This window comes from Gymnodraco acuticeps, unplaced genomic scaffold (assembly GCF_902827175.1).
Source record: "Gymnodraco acuticeps unplaced genomic scaffold, fGymAcu1.1, whole genome shotgun sequence".
Taxonomy (NCBI): Eukaryota; Metazoa; Chordata; class Actinopteri; order Perciformes; family Bathydraconidae; genus Gymnodraco; species Gymnodraco acuticeps.
The window spans coordinates 2,328,993-2,354,243 of NW_022992250.1; the positions used below are offsets into that span (position 1 = coordinate 2,328,993).

Below are 25,251 nucleotides of genomic sequence, written 5' to 3' on the forward strand. Positions count from 1 at the left end.
ACAGTTACAAGAGTGCAAATCAAACACATAGACAAGCAATGAAAATGTACTTAACTTGCCTATAATTTAAATCTATGGTGATTTGTTTAGGATCTACAATATACAAGTAGTTTATTTGGCAAAACACGCAATGATGAGATCAGATAGGCGATGGGAGCTAATTCAGATGCTGATGTGAATGCCTGCATATAAAAAACATTTATTCATCCTTACCTGCATTTTCCAAATCATTAGTTTACCCAACACACATTAGTAGGTACTGGCTCCTTTATCTCTCTGCTATTACACTCAACTCGATCACCTCTCTCCTCCTGTCAGTTCCTCCCTTCATCTTTCGCTCTCCTCTTTGTTAATTTTCCACATCTTTCTTCACAGCACTCAGAGACAGTTGTTGCAGCCTGTGGGACACGCCTGACACTAGGGCTGTGCAATTAATCGTATTTTAATCGTGATTACGATTATGGCTTGCGACGATTATTAAAACAGCATTATTGACAAAATACGATTATTTTTGCTGGGTGCGCTTTCACCCCTCCCTAAAATACCAATCGGCCACGTGGGAGTGACATGTTGTGAGTTTTCAGCGCGAGCGAAGATGTCAGAACAAGAGCAGCAACTCGTTAAAAAGAAGGGTCGTGGGGAGATTCCCAGTCAATCGCGAGATGTGTCTAAAAATAGAACAACAATATTCTGTTTTATCGTTAATGTCCTGTAACATAATCTTCCTGTGCCAGAATAATGCACTTGAACTAGGGATGCACGATATTGTTTTTTTTAAAACCGATACCGATAACTTCCTGCTTCTCAAGACCGATAACAAAAAAATGTTTACGCCACTAATTATTTTAACGCATGTGTATTTTTTTTCCTTGGCCGCCCCGTAGTTTCAGAGCGCATCGAGTTTAAAATACCATCTACAAGCTGATGCTGACAGCATCCTGCCGCCCGCTTGTGGCAGACCACACTTCCACGCTCACCGGCAGGCACCGACCATAGACTGTATATATAAAGGCACCGACTGGTCATCTGGAGGACCGGGAGGGTGTGTGTATGTGTGGCCCGAGCGAGCGAGAGACCTTACGTGCATTGTTGTTGTTAGCATCTGGTGCTAGCTAGCTGCGCTAACGGATAAGGAGCTGTTTAAATGAAAACAGAGGAGCAACATTTCGCCACAACTGCGCCGAGCACTTGACTTTATGCAGGAAGCCAGACAGTGGGACATTGTACGAAAAGTCAGCACACTCAGCACGGATAGTGCGCAACATGATTGCAGCGTCCAGGCAGCTCCGGTTCGAGCATATGCCTTGAGTTGCACATAGCTCCAACGCCCATACCACCGACGAGATGTTTGTTTACTGTCCTGGCTTCACGGCCGCACACCATTTACGTCACAGCCAGGCATGAGTCACGGCCCGTACACACAGCAGCTTTTGGCGATTTGTCCACCGCTTCCAGCACGTCTCCGCCCATTGACTTTGAATGGGGATGACGTCACTTTCCCTCGCTTGTCGCCGAACTGCATTGTGGGGGGGCGAGGCGAAGATTTCCAGGATTTCCAGGATGTTCAGGATTCAAAAGTTGAGCAATGTTCAACTTTTGAAGCTGAGCTGGAAGCGTCAGCCAATCAAACCCGTTTATGCAAATCTGACAGTAGAAGCTCTAGCCAATCAAACCGCATGTAAGCAGGGAGAGCCAGACCGCAGTTCATTTCCTCATATTCCAAACGAGAAATTACGGTAGCAAATCACCCGGTTCTTTACAACCAGACTATTTACCGGGATACAAACCGGAGGAACCAGGCATGTAGGTTTTCGCCTGTTTGGGGAGTATATATATATATATATATATATATATATATATATATATATATATTGCTCGCATAAAATCCCCGTTTTTTTTTTGCTTTGTATGTCGGGGGCGGGAGATTCATGTGATTGGTTGTTGGTCGCAAAAAATCCCCAAGCTGTCAGACACGCCCAGTTCCAAGATTTTCAAGATTTGTTCAAAGCTGCTGTGTGGACGGGCCGTTAGGGAGCGCTGGATTTGTGAAGAACTCCCCTCTTCCTAAACCACTAATACCACAGTACTGGCAAAACGGAGCCGAGTGAAAAACAAGCGCCCCTCATCCCAATCCACCCACACCGCAGTATTTTTTTCTTTTTTACCCAAAAAATATATTGTATATTATCGGGGCTATTAATACTGGTATCGGGTTTATCGGGATAACGTCATAATTCCTAATATCGGACCGATAATTATCGGGCCGATAATTATCGTGCATCCCTAACTTGAACGCATCAAAGCTTTGGGATTGGCCGGCGTCACCCCATGTGTCGGGGTGTGGCTGGTGGGCAGTGCACTAGTTTGCTGACGTTGTCCGTGTCAACAGGAGTGACAGTCCGCACACACACACAAGACCGCAATTATGGCAGAAGCAAAAAAGCCCAAAATATATCATTTTCACTCTGAGTGGGAGGATGATTATTTTTATATCTATTCCAATTCAAAGTCCATCTGTCTCATCTGCAATGCGAGCATGGCTTTATCGAAGAAGGCTCATTTAGGAGCGGCATTTCAAAACAGTGCACAAACGCTACGAGACGGAATTCCCTCCTAATTCTGCCCTACGCTCCCAAAAGGGGAGGGGCCTGAAAGGACAGCTAAATGCACAGCAGTCCATTTCCACCAGGCCCAACAACAAGAGCAAGGCTGCTACCATAGCATCTTATCGTGTCAGTCACGTTCTTGCGAAACACATGAAGTCTTTCAAAGACGGCGAAGTTGTGAAAGAAGCCTTCCTGGAGGCTGCCGACGTGCTTTTTGGGGACAGTAAAAATAACAGTAGCATTTCAACAGGTTTTTGATATAAAAAAAACTCAAGTTAGATACCGTTATTAATCAGCTGTAAGTTTTAGTTTCTTTGAACTTATTCATTATAATTATTGTACAAAATGGTATAAAAATGCAAACATTAAGATCTGTTCCGTTTAAATTGATTATAGTCTACAGTAGGGCTGTGCAATTAATCATATTTTAATCGCGATTACGATTATGGTTTGCGACGATTATGAAAACCGCATAATTGACAAAATACGATTATTTTTGCTGGGTGCGCTTTCGCCCCTCCCTGAAAGCCCACTCGGCCACGTGGGAGTGACATGTGTTGTGAGTGTTCAGCGCGAGCGAAGATGTCAGATCAAGAGGAGCAACTCGTTAGAAAGAAGGGTACAACTATTTCCACTATTTGGAAGTACTTTGGCTTTCAGGAGTCCGACGTGGAGCAAAACAAAGTACAGTGCAGGATTTGTTACCAGGTTGTGTTGGCACCACACGCTAACACAACCAATCTCTTTAATCAGCTGAAATACAACCACAAAGTGCAATACGACCGGGCAGTAATACAACAAAAAGCAGATGCCCGCTCGACTTCATCCACCACATCATCACAGTCATCGATTCTGGACGCATTGTACAGAGCAACGGCCTACGCGACGAGCTCGCAGAGACAGAGATATTACAGGTGCCATTACATTTCACATCGCTAAAGATATGTGCCCAGTTAGCACTGTTAGCAACCAGGGCTTTAAGCAACTTGTCAACACGTTGGACAAGCGTTACGCGATGCCGTCTCGGTATTATTTCAGCAGGTCTGCGCTGCCTGCGCTATATGACAAATGCCGTGGGGAAGTTGAGAGAGATGTGGCTTCAGCTGACTACTTTGCTACCACAACAGACCTATGGTCTAGCCCAGGGGTGCCCAACCAGTCGATCGCGAGATGTGTCTAAAAATAGAACAACAATATTCTGTTTTATCGTTAATGTCCTGTAACATAATCTTCCTGTGCCAGAATAATGCACTTGAACGCATCAAAGCTTTGTGATTGGCCGGCGTCACCCCATGTGTCGGGGCGTGGCTGAGGGTCTTCAGTACAGGTTGCAATATCGTCACCTGCCTGCGCTCATCTCTGAAACCAGACCATGTAAACAGGCTGGTGTTTCTTGCGAACAATCTTTAAGAGATGACATGAGCAGCCCTACCAGCATTTGCCATGGTGGCCTAAACATTTTTATTTGGTCTTAAATTGTAGTTCAACATTTATTTCCTGTTACTTCTGGACCATGACGGTTGGCCAGCCTTCAACGTTTAACTGAGTGGAATATGTTGAATATGTTTTACCAAAATGTTGGCTATATGTTAAGGAGTTTTCAGTAGGTTGTGACAGTGCACTGCAACATGTTTGATTTCATTTATTTTGGTCTAATTTATTTTTATTTATCATATTAATAATATATGTTTAGTATGGTTTTGGAAGTGCGCTCCAACATATTTGATCTTGTTTATTGGTAAAATATTATTTGTTTTAAAGTTCAATAAATGGTCAATGAATAATCGTCAAAATAATCGTGATATCAATTATTGACCCAAATAATCGTGATTATGATTTTTGCCATAATCGCACAGCCCTAGTCTACAGTAGTGTTGCACGGTGTACCGATACTTGAAAGGTACCGCGATACCCTGCCGTTAAAAACGGTACGATTCCTCCGTTTCATTAGTATCGGTACTTTAAGAATGACGGGGAAAAGTAATCCGGTGAGAAAGCGCCGTTTTACTAAGAGCTGTGTGTGTTCAGCGCTCTGCTTCCATTCCCTGCACTGCCCGTGCCTGCAGTCCCTCCCCTCTCAAGCACGTTCTAAGTCCCTCCCCTCTCTCGTGCACTCGGCCACGCGCTAGATGCCAGAGCATGTGAGAAAACGAGAAGCATGGCTGCAAGTGGGAGTGCAACTGCCGCTGCGCCTCGGCTTGTTGACAAAAAAGACGCCAGAAGCGAAATTTGGAAGTATTTGAGCGATATCTCTGACAGTGAGGGCAAGCCTACGGACACCACGAGGCCTGTCTGTGAGAAATGTTTTAGATCCCTGCAAACCAAGGGAGCCAACACATCAAACTTGGCTAAGCACCCGCCGACCGGCATCCAGAGCTGTTTAAAGAATTTAAAGACAGACAGGTTAGCGAATGTGATAGATCAGGGGTTCCCAACCTTTATTGTGCCAAGGACCGGCAGATAGGCTACATTAAAAAAAAAATCGCGAACCGGTTGTCAATTTGAACTGATTTTAATATTTACTCACCAGCAGGTAGCAACGGAGGCTAATTGTATGTAACAGCCTGAACAAATAATAGAACAATGCATCCAAAACATATTAACAACGTTTAAAAAAGAACCGGTGTCGTTTTTTGGTTTTTCGGAAAAAACGGAAAACCAAAAAACCAACGTTATTCAGTTTTTAAACCAAAACGGGAAAACAGATAAATCAACGTTTTGGATTTGTTTGTATGATTTACGGATAATCCAGTGATGGGAAAATGAGGTGAAGGCGCATTATGAAGGAGGTGTGTGTGTGTGTGTGTGTGTGTGTGTGTGTGTGTGTGTGTGTGTGTGTGTGTGTGAGTGACACTGGCATTTGTTTTCAGAAGATATTATGATAGTGACGTTCGTTCCGGTGCACGTCCGACAGCATTTAGCACTACATCGAGATTAAAATTAAACTAATTTGTTTTGGGAACACCCGCATATAGGCTACCTATAGGAGTTAGCCAGATGTGTGTAAATTACTGTTCATGGTCATTTGAAAACAAATGCCGGTGTCGGACAGACACAAACACACAGCTGAGCAGAACACACACACACACACACATTATGCGCCTTGGTGACCGGACATCTCCTTCATAAAACTAATAAAAGGGAGAGTAATCGGGCAGTTCGATGTGTGTAGAGATGTGTGTGGTTAATACGTAGCAGCCTGCAGTCACTCGCTGTTCTGATGAAGGTAAACCCAGCGAAGGCGGTACGTAAAAAGGCACAGCTCTCGGCGCGCTGGTGCTGCACTTCTCAGAAGCGGAGTTACACGTCCCGCTGCCTCCTGATGCTGCCTGCAGCCATTTCATGAAGTGAAGGAGGTTTTCTTTCTATAAAACAGCTGCGGGCAGCAGATACCGTGAGAGTCCCGGACATGAATTCATAGATCAAGGCAGACTGGTGTACTCTCCTGTTTTGCCAATCCGGTGCTTAAACAAAGGCAAGGCAAGTTTATTTATATAGCACTTTTCAACACAAGGCAATTCAAAGTGCTTTACAAAAAAATGAAAGACATTAAGAAAATGGCATTTAAAATCAGTCATTAAAAAGAAAATCTAATAAAATAAACGTATAGCTCTACACCCCTGGCCGACATGTCCTTAAAATGAAGTCTGAGTTTGAAATATATCTCAAATAATGTATGCACTGCCATTTCCCCACATAAACATAACAGTCTGCAATTAAACGGTTGTCTCCTGTGCGCTCCTCTTCCTACTTGGCGCACCGGTAACTTTCTCGTGCGCACAAGAGGCTGAGACCATGGCCCTTTCTCATTTCTCTAACTCCCCTCCTCGACTCCCTTCCTCAACTCCTATCCTCGAGACTTAGTCCCGCCCACAGGAGATGCGAGCCGAGGAACTGAGGAGAGAGGAGGGGAAGCAGCAGGCGGTTAGAGAAATGAGAACTCCTCTCCTCTGAGCGGTCATTTTAAAGAGACGTCCATTAATGATGACGGGAGGCACAGCAGCCCTCTGTCTGATGGACAGATGTGTTCATGACGACTTATTTACTTTTAATTCATTCACAGTGCGGTATAATGAGACAATAACAGGCTACAGATGCGGACACACACACACACACACACACACACATATATATGTATATATTTATATAAATATATACAATTTCAGAATTAAACAGAGCACTCTCATAATAAAGTAACACTATCAGAGACTGGATATATCCCCCCCCCCTCTCTGGTCGCTACAATGAGGACATTAAATTACGGGCCAAAAGTTTTATTTACAAGTATTGAAAGTAAGCAGAGGACACCAAACCAACTGAGACCCGTCTGTCCGCTGCATCTACGCACACACTGTACCACACGCACCTACAGCTAACAGCCGTTGTGTATTTTATTATGTGAAGCACTAAATGGTTTTAGAAAAATGTCGACTCTTTGTAGATATCTACTAAACTAAAGCAAATAAAGAGAGTAGGCCTGTTATACTGAGTGATATATATTTTACACACTGCTCTGCTTTCTGCACGGACCTCACAGCTGTTCTCACTGTAAACATCGCGTCGCGATGAGAGCAGTTAATAAAATAATATCCAGGGGATGCATGCAGAGCTGTCATTGGCTGAGATCAGTCCGGCCGTGCGTCACAACTCTTTGAAACATCTCTGTTCCCGGAAATGCATCCACGAAGGAGCCGTGGAGGACCCATCAGTGTATCCTCGGTTAAAGCTCCTCCAGAGAGCCTCCTCGACGCTCGAAGTGCATTTAGAGAAATGAGATGTCCTTCAACATGGCGCGCTGAAATTCATTTCCGGTTCACTACCGGAGGACCGAGGAGTCGAGGAGGGGGATTTGATGAAATGAGAAAGGGCCCAGGCTGAGCCGCCGAATCCCTCGGAACATCATAAAAGCCATTTTCAACGGTTATCTGGTGAAAGATTAACTAAGCTACTGGATGAAATAATATGACTGGTATAGGTGCGAACATTAAACACTTTTTGAAAAAAATATGATAAAATATTTTATATATTTATAATTCTGCAAATATTACGATAAACTCACAGCTATTTTGCGGCCCGGCAGTAACACCTCCGGGGGTTGGGAACCCCTGTGATAGATAACATAATTACATCATGCTCAAGCCCATGCCCTCAAATCTAAGTCAAATAAGTGTAATTTATTTTTTGACAAACGAACGTTTTCGTAGTTTGACGAGGCAATTAATGGCAATGATAACTGTCTAATATGGCTATCTTTTTAGCTAACTTACCAATGTGGCTAACATCTGCAATATACATTTTGTCAATAATTATTTATATTACTGTACTATTACATGTTAATAAAATATTAAAAAATATATATTTTATAAAACAAAAAAGTTGTTTGAGATGATGCTTAATTTTATTTAATATGAATTATTGTCATTTATTTTGGTTATTGTTCTTATGGTTTAAAAGTTTGTGTTATGGTTATGGTTCTGGTGTGAAATAAAGCACAATAATTACATTTAAGACTGTTTCCCTTTTTTTAAGAAAAGTATCGAAAAAGAATCGGAATCGCAATTCTTGACTTGGTATCGAAACCAAAATGTTGGTATCGTGACAACACTAGTCTACAGTGCATGACATTAAGGATTTTGGGAGATGGCCCTGTGGGCCATCTAAGCTAATGTACAGATGGCCCTGAGCCCAATAGAGATTGCCCTGAAAAATGCACGTGGACGAAGGGTTTGGGGGGGGCTCGCCTCGCCCTAGAACATTTAGATTTTTGCAGGTCTTAGATCAGAGTTCCCGTTAGCCGGTAATTACCGGACTACGACCGGTAAAATATGCTGAAGACCGGCAAATCTAAATCTCTCCGGTCAAAGTGTCCGTTCAAAATAATTTTCGTTTAGCGCAATAACGCATCAGTTGCGCAATTTGCGCCACTTATGTGACAGACAAGAAGAGTATGTGACAGACAAGAATAGTCAATTCTAATGTCTAACACTTAATGTGGAGAAAGAGATGTCCTGGATGGGTTGATTGTGCGTTGATCTGTTGGTAATGCCTCGGGGATCCGGTGGGCATGTAAACAAATGCATAATGCTGCGCTATACTTTGTGGCCTCACCCAGTTGCATAGCGACACTTATTGTTTAGGTGTCTTTTAATAAGCAGGTAGTCATATCATTAGCTACTGTAGAACTAGCTGGATCTGATCGATATGGACATAAACGCGAGTCTAATCTGACGGGAGAGAGAGATCAGCTGCTGCTGACGAGTCGACACGCAGCTCTGCATGATCACATGCAGCGGTGAGCGGATAAAACACACTCTTCAGGTTAGAATATCACACGTAGCTATTTTAATGACCTCTCAATCTACCTAAACTAGTTATAGATATGTTTAGTTTTACTGTCGGGTCACTCATTACTGATCCGCGAGTTGCATGATACTGAAGGGCTGTCAGGAGAGGGAGAGAGCGCTCCGTTTATTATTCCTGTGTTATTGTAAGTTACTGAACACTTTTGAATAGTTAATCTACTATGATTAGTTTGTTTAATATCGAATCATATCAATTTGTTTTAAAGCACAATAAATAACAAAGAAGTCCTTTGACCGGCACTTTTCTCATTTTGTCCGGAAGATTTAAACTTTAACGGACATGTTGACCGGCGAAAAAATATTCTAACGGGAACTCTGTCTTAGATGCCGTCTGGTGCATTCTCTAGACTGAATTATAAGATGAACCACCACAATATTATATTGTACAATTTCAATTTTATTCTTCATTTCACTTGTTTGTTTGTTCTTGTTTGTGTTTGCTCGCTTGCATGCCCTGCATAGCTATAAGATATATTTAAGTTGTTGGTCAAGACACTTTCCATCTGATGAAGGCAAATGCCTTCCCAGATGTAAAAAAATAGAAAACATTACATTCAGTTATAACTGCCAAAACAAACATTATTTACACTATTATGGCCCCTGTTAAAAATGTGTGTAATGTTATCTACTGTAAGTTGGTCGAACGAATGCCTCCTCATCCGGAAGCTGACCAAGCAGACCCGAGCAGCAGTCGCGAGGAGCCGAGCGCATCCGCGAAGCACACAAAATGGCGACGTCAGAGTTCCCGTTAGCCGGGAAATCTAAATCTCTTCGGTCAAAATGTCCGGTCAAAATAATTTCCCTTTAGCGCAATACCGCTTCAGTTGCGCCACTTATGTGACAGACAAGAAAGTATGTGACAGACAAGAATAGTCAATTTTAATGTCCAACACTTAATGTGGAGAAAGAGATGTCCTGTATGGGTTGATTGTCCGTTGATCTGTTGGTAATGCCTCGGGTTCCGGTGGGCATGTAAACAAATGCATAATGCTGTGCTATACTTTGTGGCCTCACCCAGTTGCATAGCGACACTTATTGTTTAGGTGTCTTTTGATAAGCAGGTAGTCATATCATTAGCTAGAACTAGCTGGATCTGATCGATATGGACATAAACGCGAGTGAAGTCTAATCTGACGGGAGAGAGAGATCAGCTGCTGCTGATGAGTCGACACGCAGCTCTGCATGATCACATGCAGCGGTGAGCGGACAAAACACACACTTCAGGTTAGAATATCACACGTAGCTATTTTAATTACCTCTCAAACTACCTAAACTAGTTATAGATAAGTTTAGTTTTACTGCCGGGTCACTCATTACTGGATCCGCGAGCTGCATGGTACTGGCATAATAGATTGCCCGATCGGGCAACCAGCAGGTGAGGCTTCATTGCCCGAGCTAAATACTAGATGGCCCCGGGCCATCGGGCAGTCCTTAATGTCGAGCCCTGGTCTATTATCAATTCAGGTTAAGAAACTAGTGTTGCTTGCATCCTATTTTAAAAAGGCATTTCTTTTTATACTCTAATAAAAATGCAACAAAAAATGGGTTTCATTCTATTAATTTTGCCTTTTTTATTGCACTTTGGCAGCAGATTCCTGTGTAGCTTCAGATCTGAGTTGTCTTATTAGTAAGCCTAATTTATACTTTTGTAGCAACACTATTTTTATATAATGGCAAAGAAAGGGTTCAGAGTCTTTTCTTTTTTTCCTGTGTCATATGTGGCAGCACTGCCACAAGTTCCTCTTCAGAGAGGGTCTTCAGTACAGGTGGCAATATTGTCACCTGCCTGCGCTCATCTCTGAAACCAGTGACAATGCCTGCTCCCAAACAACCCCCCCTCGCTGCTGAAGCCTATAAATAAACCTTAAGCCACGTCGGCTCTGCAGTCTTAGATAAACACAGTGCTAGTGTTGGGAAACATAACCGGCTCTCAGCCAGATGCTGGGTCTTTTTGTAGGCTATTTCAATTGACGAGATTGTTGTCATTTTGGGATTTTCAGGTAACTGTGGTAATTAATCATGTGAGAAGCAGCAATCTGAGACTTTCCTCAAAAGTTTGATAAACAAATCCTTCACAGAAGCCAGGGTCTAACATCATTTAAATAAAATTGTAAGCACACATATTTCAAACAAAATGTGTCTTTTAAATTAAAAGATATGAGAACATTTTCGAAACGGGACAAATACAGTTCCCAAAAGGCAACTAGGACATCCCTAGATTACCTATTTCCCCCCCACCCCCATTACGGGGAAAGAGAAACTGGATGAGAATGCTTAATAGTCGTCAATATAAGGGTGTTCTCACACTCCAAATCTTAAGTTTAATCAAAGTGAAACTTTAATGTTTAGCCACTTTTAGTCTGATGGTGTTAAAACAGAGCAACGTCAGAGGAGTGAAGCCTCTGCAAGAACCAAATATGGAGGAAACGACAGAGCATACGCGAGTAAACTGCCTCCGTGCCACAAAGACACACACACACACACTCCAAAGACAAAGGTGAGAGGCTGGGAGGGGTCTCCCTGTGTACGCCAAGTTACAACGTCAGTGCATGACATTAAGGATTTTGGGAGATGGCCCTGTGGGCCATCTAAGCTAATTTACAGATGGCCCTGAGCCCAATAGAGATTGCCCTGAAAAATGCACGCGGACGAAATGACGGACGAAGGGTTTGGAGGGCCTCCCCCTAGAAAATTTAGATTTTTGCAGGTCTTAGATGCTGTCTGGTGCATTCTCTAGACTGAATTATAAGATGAACCACCACAATATTATATTGTACAATTTCAATTTTATTCTTCATTTCACTTGTTTGTTTGTTCTTGTTTGTGTTTGCTCGCTTGCATGCCCTGCATAGCTATAAGAAATACTTAAGTTGTTGGTCAAGACACTTTCCATCTGATGAAGGCAAATGCCTTCCCAGATGTAAAAAACATTACATTCAGTTATAACTGCGAAAACAAACATTATTTACACTATTATGGCCCCTGTTGGTCAAACGAATGCCTCCTCATCTGGAGGCTGACCGAGCAGACCCGAGCAGCAGTCGAGAGGAGCCGAGCGCAACCGCGAAGCACACAAAATGGGACGTCAGAGTTCCCGTTAGCCGGCAAATCTAAATCTCTTCGGTCAAAATGTCCGGTCAAAATAATTTCCCTTTAGCGCAATACCGCTTCAGTTGCGCCACTTATGTGACAGACAAGAAGAGTATGTGACAGACAAGAAGAGTATGTGACAGACAAGAATAGTCAATTCTAATGTCCAACACTTAATGTGGAGAAAGAGATGTCCTGTATGGGTTGATTGTGCGTTGATCTGTTGGTAATGCCTCGGGGTTCCATTACATTAAATTGCATTTAGCTGACGCTTTTATCCAAAGCGACTTACAATAAGTGCGTTCGACCAGGAAGACACAACCTTGAAGAAAACATCATATAAGTACATCAGGTTTCATAGAGCCAAACATTTCAAGTGCTACTCAACTGGCTTTAGGTAAGCCAGTCCTTTATTATAAGTGCTCTGTTAGCAGTTCCGGTGGGCATGTAAACAAATGCATAATGCTGCGCTATACTTTGTGGCCTCACCCAGTTGCATAGCGACACTTATTGTGTAGGTGTCTTTTAATAAGCAGGTAGTCATATCATTAGCTAGAACCAGCTAGATCTGATCGTTATGGACATAAACGCGAGTGAAGCCTAATCTGGCGGGAGAGAGATCAGCTGCTGCTGACGAGTCACAGCTCTGCATAATCACATGTAGCGGTGAGCGGACAAAACACACACACTTCAGGTTAGAATATCACACGTAGCTATTTTAATTACCTCTCAAACTACCTAAACTAGTTATAGATAAGTTTAGTTTTACTGTCGGGTCACTCATTACTGATCCCCGAGCTGCATGGTACTGGCATAATAGATTGCCCGATCGGCCAACCAGCAGGTGAGGCTTCATTGCCCGAGCTAAATACTAGATGGCCCCGGGCCATCGGGCAGCCCTTAATGTCGAGCCCTGAACGTACAGACATCAATACTCATCCGACAAAGACAGCAATTTTCCTCAATATGTAAATGTGTTATTTATAGCCTAATAGTTTTTAGCTTATATTACGCTTTGTAATTTAAAAGAAAATGCACATTTTTGGGTGGGTATCTGTGACTCTTCAAGCCACCCCAACAAAATGTTAATGGTTATCTTAATAGCCATGTCCACATCTTGTTTTGCAGAACAACTCTAACAAAGTTCTGTAAACTTTGAAAAACATGAATGTCTTGTTGCTTCCTCACATTTAAAGCCTTCTGCTGGTTTGCATGTAGAAAGTAAACTAAAGTTGATATTGGAGAGTGTAAACAATTGAACTTTGCAAAAGACAAAGCTTTATTTGGGGCAGGAGGTCGTCACAGGTCGTTTTCAGCCAACAGAATCGATCAGACCAGTGCAGGTTCACATTTTTCACGACAGTGAGGCCTCAGTGGAGACACGTGCTAACGCTTGGAGCAGCGCGGTACATCGAAAGCAAGCTATACACTGTCCTTGAAAAAAAAAAAAATTGTCACTTCAGTCGTTTGGACCGATTAAAAACACATCTTTTCAGAAAAAACTGGTTTAGAGGAAAACAGAAACTCAATCAAACCATAATGTTTTCTCCTGTTGGATTTTGTTTTTAACATTTTGTCTTTATTAACTTCATGATGTGAAATGTTAAAGATGGAACACAAAATTCACTTTTTCTATCAGTAATACTCATTTCCATGAAAAGAGACATGAGACATCAAGCTACAGCTACTTTTATTTGGTGAACAATTACTCTCTCTACTTTATTTAAATTTGTTGTAAAATTAAGTACCACTAGATTCATGATGAGATATTTTGCTACTAAGGGCTTGGTCACTAAGTGGACACATCCTTGATGCAAGCGGTCCACACCCTGAGCACAGAGGGATGTGCCACTATCATCGAGCCCAGACACAAGCCTGAAACTGATAAAGCAGCTAGAGTTACACAAATTAAGAGGAGCTCATCTGAAACAGCTGACAGTTTGTGTGTGTGTGTGTGTGTGTGTGTGTGTGTGTGTGTGTGTGTGTGTGTGTGTGTGTGTGTGTGTGTGTGTGTGTGTGTGTGTGTGTGTGTGAAAATGGGTTATGTAAGGTATAACTAGTTTAGTAAGTTCCCTCTAAAAGGCTCTAAGCTTCTGACTGATAAATCCTCTAATTGTTTCAGTTCCAGTGAAGTCTAAGTCTTTTGTAGTATAATAGAAAGTATCCCTCTGAACAAAATGATAGTGTGTTACAGGATAAAATTACTGAGGATGGAGGTTTTGCATTCACAGCAAGAAACATGCAAAGATGAAAAACTCAATGATCTGTAGGACCAATGACTATTAGGAATTCATCAGTAGCATTAAGTCATTTTAAGGTTTTCAGATTTGAGTCCACTCCCTTGAGCAGCAGACATGAAGACACTTCATGTTGACATTCAGTAGCAGCAGTGGCAGTCTCTCCTGCAAGAGTAGATACACTTCACCCTTCCATGAGTCAGCACTCCGTCCAGGATCGTGACCTTTGTCGGATCCCGACAAAGGTAATAAAACTCGGCTACAAACAGCAATGAAGGCATCCGTCGCCTATGGCGGGGGTCTGTCTGTTTAATGCCACAACAAAGAGGACAAGATTCACAGAGCAGGGACACGTGTGGAGGACATGCTAATTTTGAAACCTCCATCCTGAGTAGAAGTGACTTTGGCTGGAATGCAAAGCAGCCTCAAAAGATCTATCAGTCTTTCAAAATCACAACTTTATCTGTGCACAGTTAAAATGGCAATCATTAGTGCTTTTGTCCTGTGTATAAGTGAAAGGTTAAATTGCTCAAATCATGTCGAACATTTTTTAATTCACAATTCATGTCGAGATGTTTAATTAACATAAAAAGGTGGTTCTAATTGTAAGCAAGCCAAAAATCACATAAGTGTGATCGAAGGTTTTAGTCAGTCTCTTTAGAGCCAAAGTTTCAAACAGAAAGGGCCGCATTTGCAAGTATTAATTAAGGTTCTTGCATTATGCTAACAAATTTGAATGTATGGAGTCCAACCGATATTTACAATTATTAGGGGTGTAACGGTTCACAAACATTTCGGTTTGGTACGTACCTCGGTTTTTAGGTCACAGTTCGGTACAGCAAAAAAAATTATCACAAAACATAAAATATATATTTTTTTTTAATTATTATTAAACTGTGAATAATGTATTCACTCAAATAAATACAAAATAAACATTAAGGTGCAGCATTTCGATGAACTGAAATAATCTGTATTTGAACTGTACTGTACTAGTACCTAAGCAGCCAGTTTCACATTATGACTTGCTTGTCATTATATTTTCATGTTTTTTTAAAGAAAAATTAACTTGTCCACATTGCTTGCCGAAAGGGCAGATCTGCTGGCACTAACAATGTCTCCTGCTCTGGAGAACACCCTCTCGCTAGGGACAGAGGTAGCAGATACAGCCAGGTAGCGCTTTGCTAACATGGCAACTTAAGGATATTTGGCATTTGTAATAGCTTTGGCTCGGTCTGAACTTTTTGCGAGTGGTGGAGGCTTAAATGCTAGTGGGAGTTGGGTTTGCACTTCAGTCTTTTGGTACCGGTGATATTCACGTTCGGGTGATGCCTTTTCAAATGAGTGTGCAAGCCGCGCACAATGCCGACAAACGGCTTTGGTTCGGTCCACCTGTCTTTGTCCGTCATCCTTGTACGTAACTGCGAAACCAAAATGTTCCCAAACTGGAGACTTCAATGATGCTGGAGGATTTTCGAGCTCAACTTTATCTGCGTTCGCCATTTAGACAGTTCCTCAAATTACTGACTAAATTTGAACGCATCCCTGTGACCAGCTCTCATAGTATGCCTCTCGTCCAATGAAATGACTTGGTCGCTTTATGACGAGTTGAACCCAATGTGAGCAAATTACTCTGAATGCTGCAACGCAGCACCTGAGATTACTTCCAAAAAGTTGTTCACGTTCTCAATTTTTTACGTTATATTCGTTCGGTACACACGTGTACCGAACCGAAGGGCCCGAACCGAATAATTTCGGTACGTGTACCGTTACACCACTAACATTTATTCATTAGCCCCCCTGACAATGGGGTCAATCCTCAGCTGCTGGACAGCGTTAAAAGATTCTTCCCAGCAGCAACAATTAGTTCCGATACTTAAAATACGGGATTTTTTGCAACCTGTATTCATTATGCAAATGTAAGTATCTTCATTTGGGTTGGCTAGTTCAGTAGTTTACTTCAACAGTAAAAGTGATCCTCGGGATATGTAGTGTTTTGAAAAAAAAAACAATGGTTACATTTAAGAATAAAATAAAATATAAGAAAATGACTAATATTAGCCTCAAACCCTTGTTCAGCAAAATGCAAAACGTTTGAGTTATTAAACATGGTTAGGATCTGAAGACGATGTGCTGGCTGTGTTTATGTGCCAGTCTTCTGTACTGCTAACAGGAGGTACATTTTCACACTGCACAAGTATGAACCTGAAAATGACTATAACGGCCCGTCTACACTACAGGCATAAACAAATCTTGAAGCTGGGCGTGTCTGAAGCTTGGCGATTTTTTGCGAGCAAAGCGACCAACAACCAATCACATGAATCTCCCGCCCCCGACATACAAAGCAATAGCAATGTTAAAACGAAGTAAACTAGATATAAAATCCCCAAACAGGCAAAAACCTACCAGTTTCACCCACTGTCTCTGCCACCACCCTCCATGCCTGGTTCCTCCGGTTTGTATCCCGGTAAATAGTTCTGGTCGGAAAGAACCGGGTGATTTGCTACCGTAATTTCTCGTTTGGAATAGGAGGAAATGAACTGCGGTCTGGCTCTCCCAGCTTGCACGCGGTTTGATTGGCTAGCGCTTGTACTGGCGGGATTTGCATAAACGGGATTTGATTGGCTGATGCCAGCTTCGAAAGCATCGGGAGCATCAAAAGTTGAACATTGCTCAACTTTTGCTGCTCACGATGCTTGCAAAGCCATGCTCCGCTCCCCACAATGCAGTTCGGCGAAGATTCAAAATCTTCTACGTCACCCCATTCAAGTGAATGGGCGAAGCGTTGAAAGCATTTTTCGATGCCTGTAGTGTAGACGGGCCGTAAGCCCCTTTTGAACTACACCTCAAACTTGATTTTCTGGTTTATCTTCTCCCAAGACTGTGTAGCAACACCACTGGCATGTTTGGGGCTATTTGGGCCATTTTAAAAACAGGTGCCTAAGCAGGACGGGCAACCTATTTGCATTACCAAAGTGGCTGCAGTTTGCAGGCAGAAAAAAGTAAATTTTGAGCACTGATTGACTGGACCATGTTTATTAAATTTGGCAAATTGGGTTTTTTGACCCAACAAAACTGCTTAAAACCACAGCCAGGACATTTCACTATTGTCTGCCAACTGAATGAATTACATCAAATGTTTAAGAGGGCATGCCAATAAAAGGACACTGGTACGTTTGCTCTGACCAACTGGAACAAGGTGGGTAAAAGCAAGGCTTCCATTTATCACTTATTCACCATCAACTCCCTCTAGAGCCAAAATACACTGAGCAGTATAACTGTTCAGAAAACTGATTGGTCCGGTCAATGTTACCCGTAGGTAATGATAAAGGTTTTTCTCTAATGCCTTACCATTTCTTTTGGCTTCAGCTTTGCAAAAAAAGAACTGGCCAACTGCAGCAGCGTGGTAGTTATCACACACAGGTGAAGGTAGGCTGTAGCCTGTACACAACCTTAAATAGTTTAAACTTTGGGTGTGACATAGTTCAAGGGTTTGAGGCAAGAAGATCTCCCATGTGAGTGTGTAAGCTTGAACTAATCACGAAATAGCTTATGTAATGTTGTAGCAGAAAGTGACAATAGTGTGCGTGACAAAATCAGCAACCGCCCGCACTTCAAACATAAACTGTAGCAGTTGCTGGGCGAGCAGGGCTAACGGCAGTATTGAGTCAAGCTGTACATTGTATTTCTCGAATACTTTATGCACATTAAGCTCCCTCACTGCAGCCAATTATCATTATTATATGGGCTAACCAACTCTCAGGCTCGCTGGACATCGAAGAGCCTGGAAAGTTTGCCAAAGCTCAATCAGACCTAAGTGACACTCAAATGTACAAAAAGAGCTAGTACCTCACCTCTTATACCTCATTCACACCAACGGTGTTTCAGGGCCGGTTCGGAGCTGGAGCTTGAAAAGCACCGGGTTTTCCTGTTCACAACGCAGCGGAGCAGCCTCTTAGCTCCGGAATCCGGTTCGTTTCAAGCACCAAAAAATTGTCCGGCCAGAGCAAAAGCACCGCATACGTCACGCTAAAGTCGAGGCGGGGGCAGAGACAGATCAACTCCTGAACAACAACAACAAGCCCGCGTTTTATCCAGTTTGTACAACGATGATGGAGAAACTTAACAAGAGTTTCAGAGTTTCTGCCATAGACTGTATATATAAAGGTTTCTGCTCATGGTGAAGCAACGTGTCTGTGTTAAGGTGGAACCTGAGCATTCAGATTGATCACCTCTCATTATAAATCTATAAAACTATAAATATTAAACTTTACGTGTTCATTTGAGAACAGCGGTTACATACCTGGGTGAAGGTTACAGTTCATTTAAATGAAAGATACAACGTTACTCCACACTCATGGTTCAGTCCACCTTAAGAAATAAGACCAACCTCGGAAGCAGTTGTGTTTTTAAAAAAAACTTTATTGACACGAGTACACTTTTTTATAAGAATATAGTCCAACTCTAAACCACTGAAATGAGTCCGGAAAAGCTACATATAGAGCCATAAGAAATGAATGCAACTGATTTCATCCGCGCGGTTTGGCTTTATAAAGCAGGCCCGCAAACGGTTACGTCATGACGCAAACGATGACGCAATGACACATTACCAGTCGGACTCTGGGCGGTGTGAAAAGAGCCAGAGCTAAACCGAAGAACCGGTTCTGAACCTGAAAAGCTCTAGCACGGAGCTTGAACCGGAGTTGCGTTGGTGTGAATGAGGTATATGTTAAGATGAGAAATACAACTGTCCATCAAACAAAGTGATGAGGGAACGAGTTGGGGTGGTGGCGATGGTGATGAGTTCTGATAATGGGGTTGGATGGGGACAGCTACATGTACTACAGGTTTTAAAATGTTTGAATTTATGTGGTACGTTTTACCCCATATCACACATACATTTACACTACTTTTTTGACAATGTTGAAGTCTGTGTGTTTGTCTAGATTTGACATGAGAATAAATGTATCCCTAAAATTGAGCTAACTTTGAAATTATAAATGATACGCAAACTTCCATAATCTTTTTGGCCAAGACAATTATTTACAGCAATTAAAAATAATCCTGGTCAGTAGTAGTAGTAGCACGTCTAAAGCGATTGCTGCTTAGACTGAATCCAAATCCATTTAGGATGACTTCTACTGTGATCCTTACACAAGCTGCCTGGGCCTTGGAAATACGTTTTCAGCCTTTCAGCTGGTGTTCTTATCCAGGCAGGAGTTCAGGGAATTGTTCAAGGACACACTGAGTACACATGACGGATTAGGGAGCAATTTACCTGTTCAAAATATTAATCTCCTTAATTTTGACCAAAACGAAACATTCTAGGAAAATAATTTATCTGAGGAAGCAATCTTTCAAACGATAGACGTTCAATCTACACCAGATCAATTTCCGCATGATAATCTCACGTCTTTACCTTTTACATCTACAAAATATTAATAAAAGGACGCAACCTTTTATTGTAATGCTTACAAACCATAAACCCATGATAACTTCTAAGTAGGCATGGTTAAGTATCACATGAACAAGAAAAGAAACAGCTCTCAAAACAGTCAACAATGCAGCCTACAATTAGCATCCAACCAATTTAGTTATTTGAATGCGACATACAAAAAGTGGCACTACTTCTGCTGGGTTATCTGGCAGGCGGCCAGGTTTACTTGCTGATATGACAGCTTTCCAAGCACAAGCCACCCAACCTCACAGATTGGTCCAGATTCAGGGTACAGGCTGTACCCTAAATTCTACATTAGTAACAGCGAGCAAACAAACCAACTGGCAAACAAAAAGACAAAACAATTTGCTGACAGGCCAGGGTCAGAATCACTATAACCTGACTCCAAAACTGACACTGGCCATGAACAAGCTCACACATGGCTGTGAGAGGAAACACCACGTTGCCTTGCCAGAGCTGAGCTTGTATAATACCAATAATACCTCGACACAATCGATTATAATTACCCTAATTTTGGCAATCCACCACTAATGTAAAACATTTAATGTGCGGTTTTATTTATTTATGAAAACACATTATGTTGTATTTTTGAAGCCCAGATTAGTGAGCTCAAGCATAAGGCATGATGACTCTCATAAACCTGCTTGTTAGCATCCAAGCTCACGGTGGCTAGCTGGGTGGATAACCAGACAGGAGCCGGGTTAGCGCTGACAACAGACACAATACGTGACAACAGGGATATTACCCACGAAACACACACAATGTCTCACATAGGACCACCTCAAATATTAACTGGTCTCTGACTTTGCACGAATCCGACGCAATTAACCTGCTAAGTGGCTAGCTAGCTAGCTAGCTAGCTAGCTAGTATCGCCCATGCCTTTCTCTCGGGGAACACGTGGAGTAAACACGTGATGTCTAACAACAAGCCAGCTCCTTTTTAGCGATTAAACAAGCAGATGTTTCATGTTGGACAATGTTTAAGTTTCGTTAATTGAGCTTTAAAAAAACTTAAAGAGATGTCATGCCTTGCACAGAGTCTGAAACGACTGCACAGTAGCGACTTGGAAGCTAAGCTAATGTCTGAGTGGAAAGGGCTTGACGAAGCACTAGGCCAAAGAGTAGTCGTGCTATTGTTAGCTGGCTAAGCAGCGACACAGCCGGCAAGCTCGTGGTTTTTCTTCTAATTGATGCAATGCGAGACATGGGCGGATGTGTCGTGTATTTGTGTTGCAGCTATGTGTCGAAAAAGAGGGCCTCAAAACACACGTGTAAACATTAGTAAGCGCCGGTTTTAATATTTTGCAAACACATGGAGTGTTCAGCTAGGGTTTGGCTGATTGGGTGTGTGTGGCAGAAGATAAAACACAGGGAGGGTGAGCATGGTGATGGAGCAGGTTACAAATGAGGACGTTTAAGTTGACTACTGTCTTGTACAACGTACCCAACAAGCATGCACTGTGACACTGCTAAAATAAGCGTACTATACCTCAAAAGATTGCCAGAAAATAAACACAAACTGGATGAACTAAAGTAAATACAGATTCTGGCGAGTCTGCACCAACCCCGCAACTTTACAACCATTGCACGACAACACAACGTGTCCTTAAACTCGAAGCACAATCCCCTAATTACACCTAAAACTGTTCAAAGTATTGATTGGGGATGGGGGGCACACTATCACCTTAGGTGGACCCATTGTTTGGCATGTGATTACAAGTATTTACAATTTAGAAATACATTTTAGACATTCAGCAACTTAAATGGGTGTGATATTTTTTTGTTTTGATGCACCCAGCCACCTATGGGTCCACAACTCCAGGAATAGCCTTCCCTAGCAGGAGGAGGGAGGGGGCTTTAACTCCAAATATATCCAGCTTGCAGGGTGCAACAAGGGGGCGACCACAGACAGGGCTTGTTTATGCAATCACTCTTATTATTATTTTTGTTTTTAATAAAATGCTACCCGACCTTTCTTTGACAGCTGCTCAGTCATTGTTTGTGACCACACCTGGAAGGACAGACACCGACAGCGAGTACAATCAACATGTAAGGGAGGGTGTACCAACCGTGGTGTGCTTGTCCATTCACGCTGACCACGGTCACCGCATTCATTTTCCTAGTCCACGGGTTCACCTTGGGCGGTGGAGCTTCAGTAAACTCCTTTCTGCCTTTAACGCCTTCCTCGTTTTGTTTATCTTCGCTGTCACAACCTCCTTTGCTCTCCTCTGTCTCCTCTTTGGAGGTCTGCTCCTCCGAGGTCCCTCCCTGCCCGGGGCTGCTGCCGCCGCTGCAGCTCCCCTGCTCGGCGACACCAGTCTGCCGCTTGGCCCCGTCGCCCCGGCCGCCCTCATCTTCCTCCGGCTCACCGCGGATCGTTTTACCGTGCTCTGCAAGCGGGTTGCCGGGCAGGAGAGCCTCCACCTGAGTGGCCATTTCCCACCGCCGTCTTTCTTCCCCCCTCAGGATTACCAGTCCTCCCCACGGCCCGAATTCTCCTTCAATTTCAAGGAAATGTGAAGTTGTTACGCGGAGTCTGCGCTCCTCAGTCGGTCCTTGACGAAAATAGCTTCAGTCTAGACGCAAAGCATTCGGCGCCGAAATAAAACACGTATAAATATAAAGAAACGTGTACGAGGGCCTCGCAGGATTACAACCTTATCTCCACCACTAGCAGCAATATGGATGATCCTCACCACGCGATAGAAGGGTACGCGCACGTACGGTGAACAGGGGGCGTAGCCACGTAAAGCCGGGAGTGCGCTTTTGTGTCAGGTCGAGATGATGCCTTCAAACCCTTCCTCGTAGTAGAATTGATTAATTCCCAGTTTCTGGCAGCATTAAAGTGCCTTGTCGATTCAAGCTGGATAGCTTATTAATGACAAGAGCATATATTTCTGATAAACAACTTTATTTCGTGTAGTAGGCCTAACCTAGATATATATATATATATATTTTTTAAATATTTGTTTATGCCACTTTATTATGGCCCCCACTCTTTATACAAACAATTATTTATTTGTTGTGTGTTTGTTGTTTTGGTTTTAATACTGTGTCCTCACCAACACCACCTACTTTGTAGAGAAAATGCTCCCTTTTTTAATTCAATATGTTGTTATTTTGTCCTATTCTGCAGGATTATATCTAGATAAAACTATAGCTTCCACAACTAGCTTAACACATTTAATTAATATAAATATTTGAATAACAAACGGACCAAAACAAACTAAATAGTTACCCGTGTACCTTAAAAGCAACTTTAGTTCCAGAAAACCAAAGTACATGAAGATCACCGTCACATCTTTAATGTGTGATTTGATGAGATACTTTTGTGTGTGAGGGGGTGATTCATTCGTATTGCCAGGCAGATACACAAAGGTCTACTTTAGCCTATCACTGTAACATATGACCAGAAGACTATTCACAAGCAGTCATAGATATCAAACCTTGAAAGCCAGTTTTCTAACACATGGTTCTTATGTAATGTTACACCACTCTCATTGGTTGAATAAGCAGCCTTTTTCAGATAATTAAGTAAAAGTTATAAAACCACCATAAAAAGCTATTTCATGTAAACATTTACCATTTAAAAGAATACAGCAAAAAAAACCTTGGATGGAGTTACTCAGGAGGGTGACGTTCAATCAGAAGGCCTAAACTGTTATATAAGTGATATCATGGTTTATATTTATTGATGCATTGACATGTTTTATATGTTTTAAAGTGTTATTAATACAACAGTTACATGATTTTATCCGTACAAGTTTGTCTCATGTATAGGCTAAACATGTATTATTAGAAATATATTAAACTGCAAGTTAAGTAGTAACTAAAGCTGTCAGATATAGGCAGTGCAGTTGAAATATTAAATTGCATTATTATTTAATATTATATTGAATAACCAAGTTTAGCCCAAAGTACAAGCACCCTAAAATAGTTTGATTTAATTAAATGTCCTTGCATTTGAAGTGTGCATGTTTTTGTGAGACAATGCAGAAACAAAGTAAAAGGTTGTACACACACACACACACACACACACACACACACACACACACACACACACACACACACACACACACACACAAACACTAATAGATGTAAATAATGTCACAAAGGCTGTTGTATTTATTTGTTAGACTTTTACTGCAGACAGGCTACTTACCCGTAATTTAACGTTTTTTTCTCCGACGGACTTGAATGCAGCACGGAGCCTGGATGACGTCAGCCTAGCCCCCTGAACGCACCCTCAAATCAACGTTACCTCATTCAATCCGTTCAAAACAAAAGTTTTTACTCCGATTAGTTGTTCATAAAAAACCTTTCTATGATTTGACAACTGTTTGCCCCTCACTCGTGTATTGAAGGCTACTCAGTTTTTAAACAATTGTGAAAAAAGGAGATAAAAAAGCATCTTAACCCTCTTCACTGTTCCTACACGGTATACACGTGTCCATACCGTAGCTGCACGTGTGCGCTCACGCTCAGTTGTCTTGTGTGTTTTAGCTCTTATTCTGAAGCTTTATTATTTTATCATAGCAAAATACGATTTTAAGTGTGCGTTTCTGATGTTAGTCTACAAACTGGTGTGAATGCATGTGTGTTGTGTTCAGTGACATCCTCCACGTGGCTCAACCTACAACTGTTGTTTTTAAAGAACAGAGCAGTGATTAACTTGTGCTATTTGAGAGGCTACTCAGTGTTTTAGGTTCACTGTTCCTCTGAGGTGGAATTTACCTAAAACATTGAGGCTACTCTAGACTCATTCCAGGTAGGTGAGGTATCGTCACATCTTTACATTTTATTCAATTTGAATTTGCTTATATTCTTGAAGAATATGATACATTGCTAATAGTGGGGAAAACCCTTAAACACATACAACAGTAAAATGCAATATAATTACACATTAATGAGGCTTTAGCCAATACAAACACATAATTGCAATGCAAATACTGTTATATTTATATTTTACTATATTTTTTATTATGTTTATTCTTTTTCTAATGGATCTAAAACGTGCACTATACTCCACAGCCACCATTGCTTTTTGTTTGTTTTTGTCATGTAGCCCAGGATACTCAGATATTTCACTTAAGTAAAAGTATCAGTAGAGTGTAGAACTACTCTGCTATAAGATAGAGTCAGATATTTAACAAAGACATGCTAGCCTACTTAAAGTGTCACTACGACCCAAAATACAGTTTAGCTACTAACCAAAAAGGGCATACAGAAAACTACATGATGAACAAAACCTCACGTTCTTTTTGGCTTCAGTTTACCATAAATAAAGCTTAAGCATCATATTTGGGATTTGGAGTCTAAACAACTTTTACACATCATCTACAACACCAAATGGAGCCACGGGTGTTCCTGCTTATTTTTAAGATTCACCTTGTGGGAAATTCTACTCTTTATATATTTGAATACACACACAGTACAAAAACACACAGTATAAATATGCACTTTAGAGAGAAGAGGTCCGGCGCAAATGACCCAGCAGGTGA

At 41.9% G+C, this 25,251-nt stretch overlaps 1 protein-coding gene across 1 annotated transcript in view; it reads right to left on the minus strand.

Annotated features, from left to right (window-relative positions):
- larp1 (La ribonucleoprotein 1, translational regulator) overlaps positions 1-22,453 on the minus strand; it is a 65,932-nt gene extending 43,479 nt beyond the window's left edge. Inside the window, 1 exon segment of the mRNA XM_034206477.1 lies at positions 21,820-22,453. Coding sequence (XP_034062368.1) covers positions 21,820-22,186 — 367 coding nt within the window. The 5' untranslated portion in view covers positions 22,187-22,453.
- Between the last annotated feature and the right edge of the window lie 2,798 nt (positions 22,454-25,251).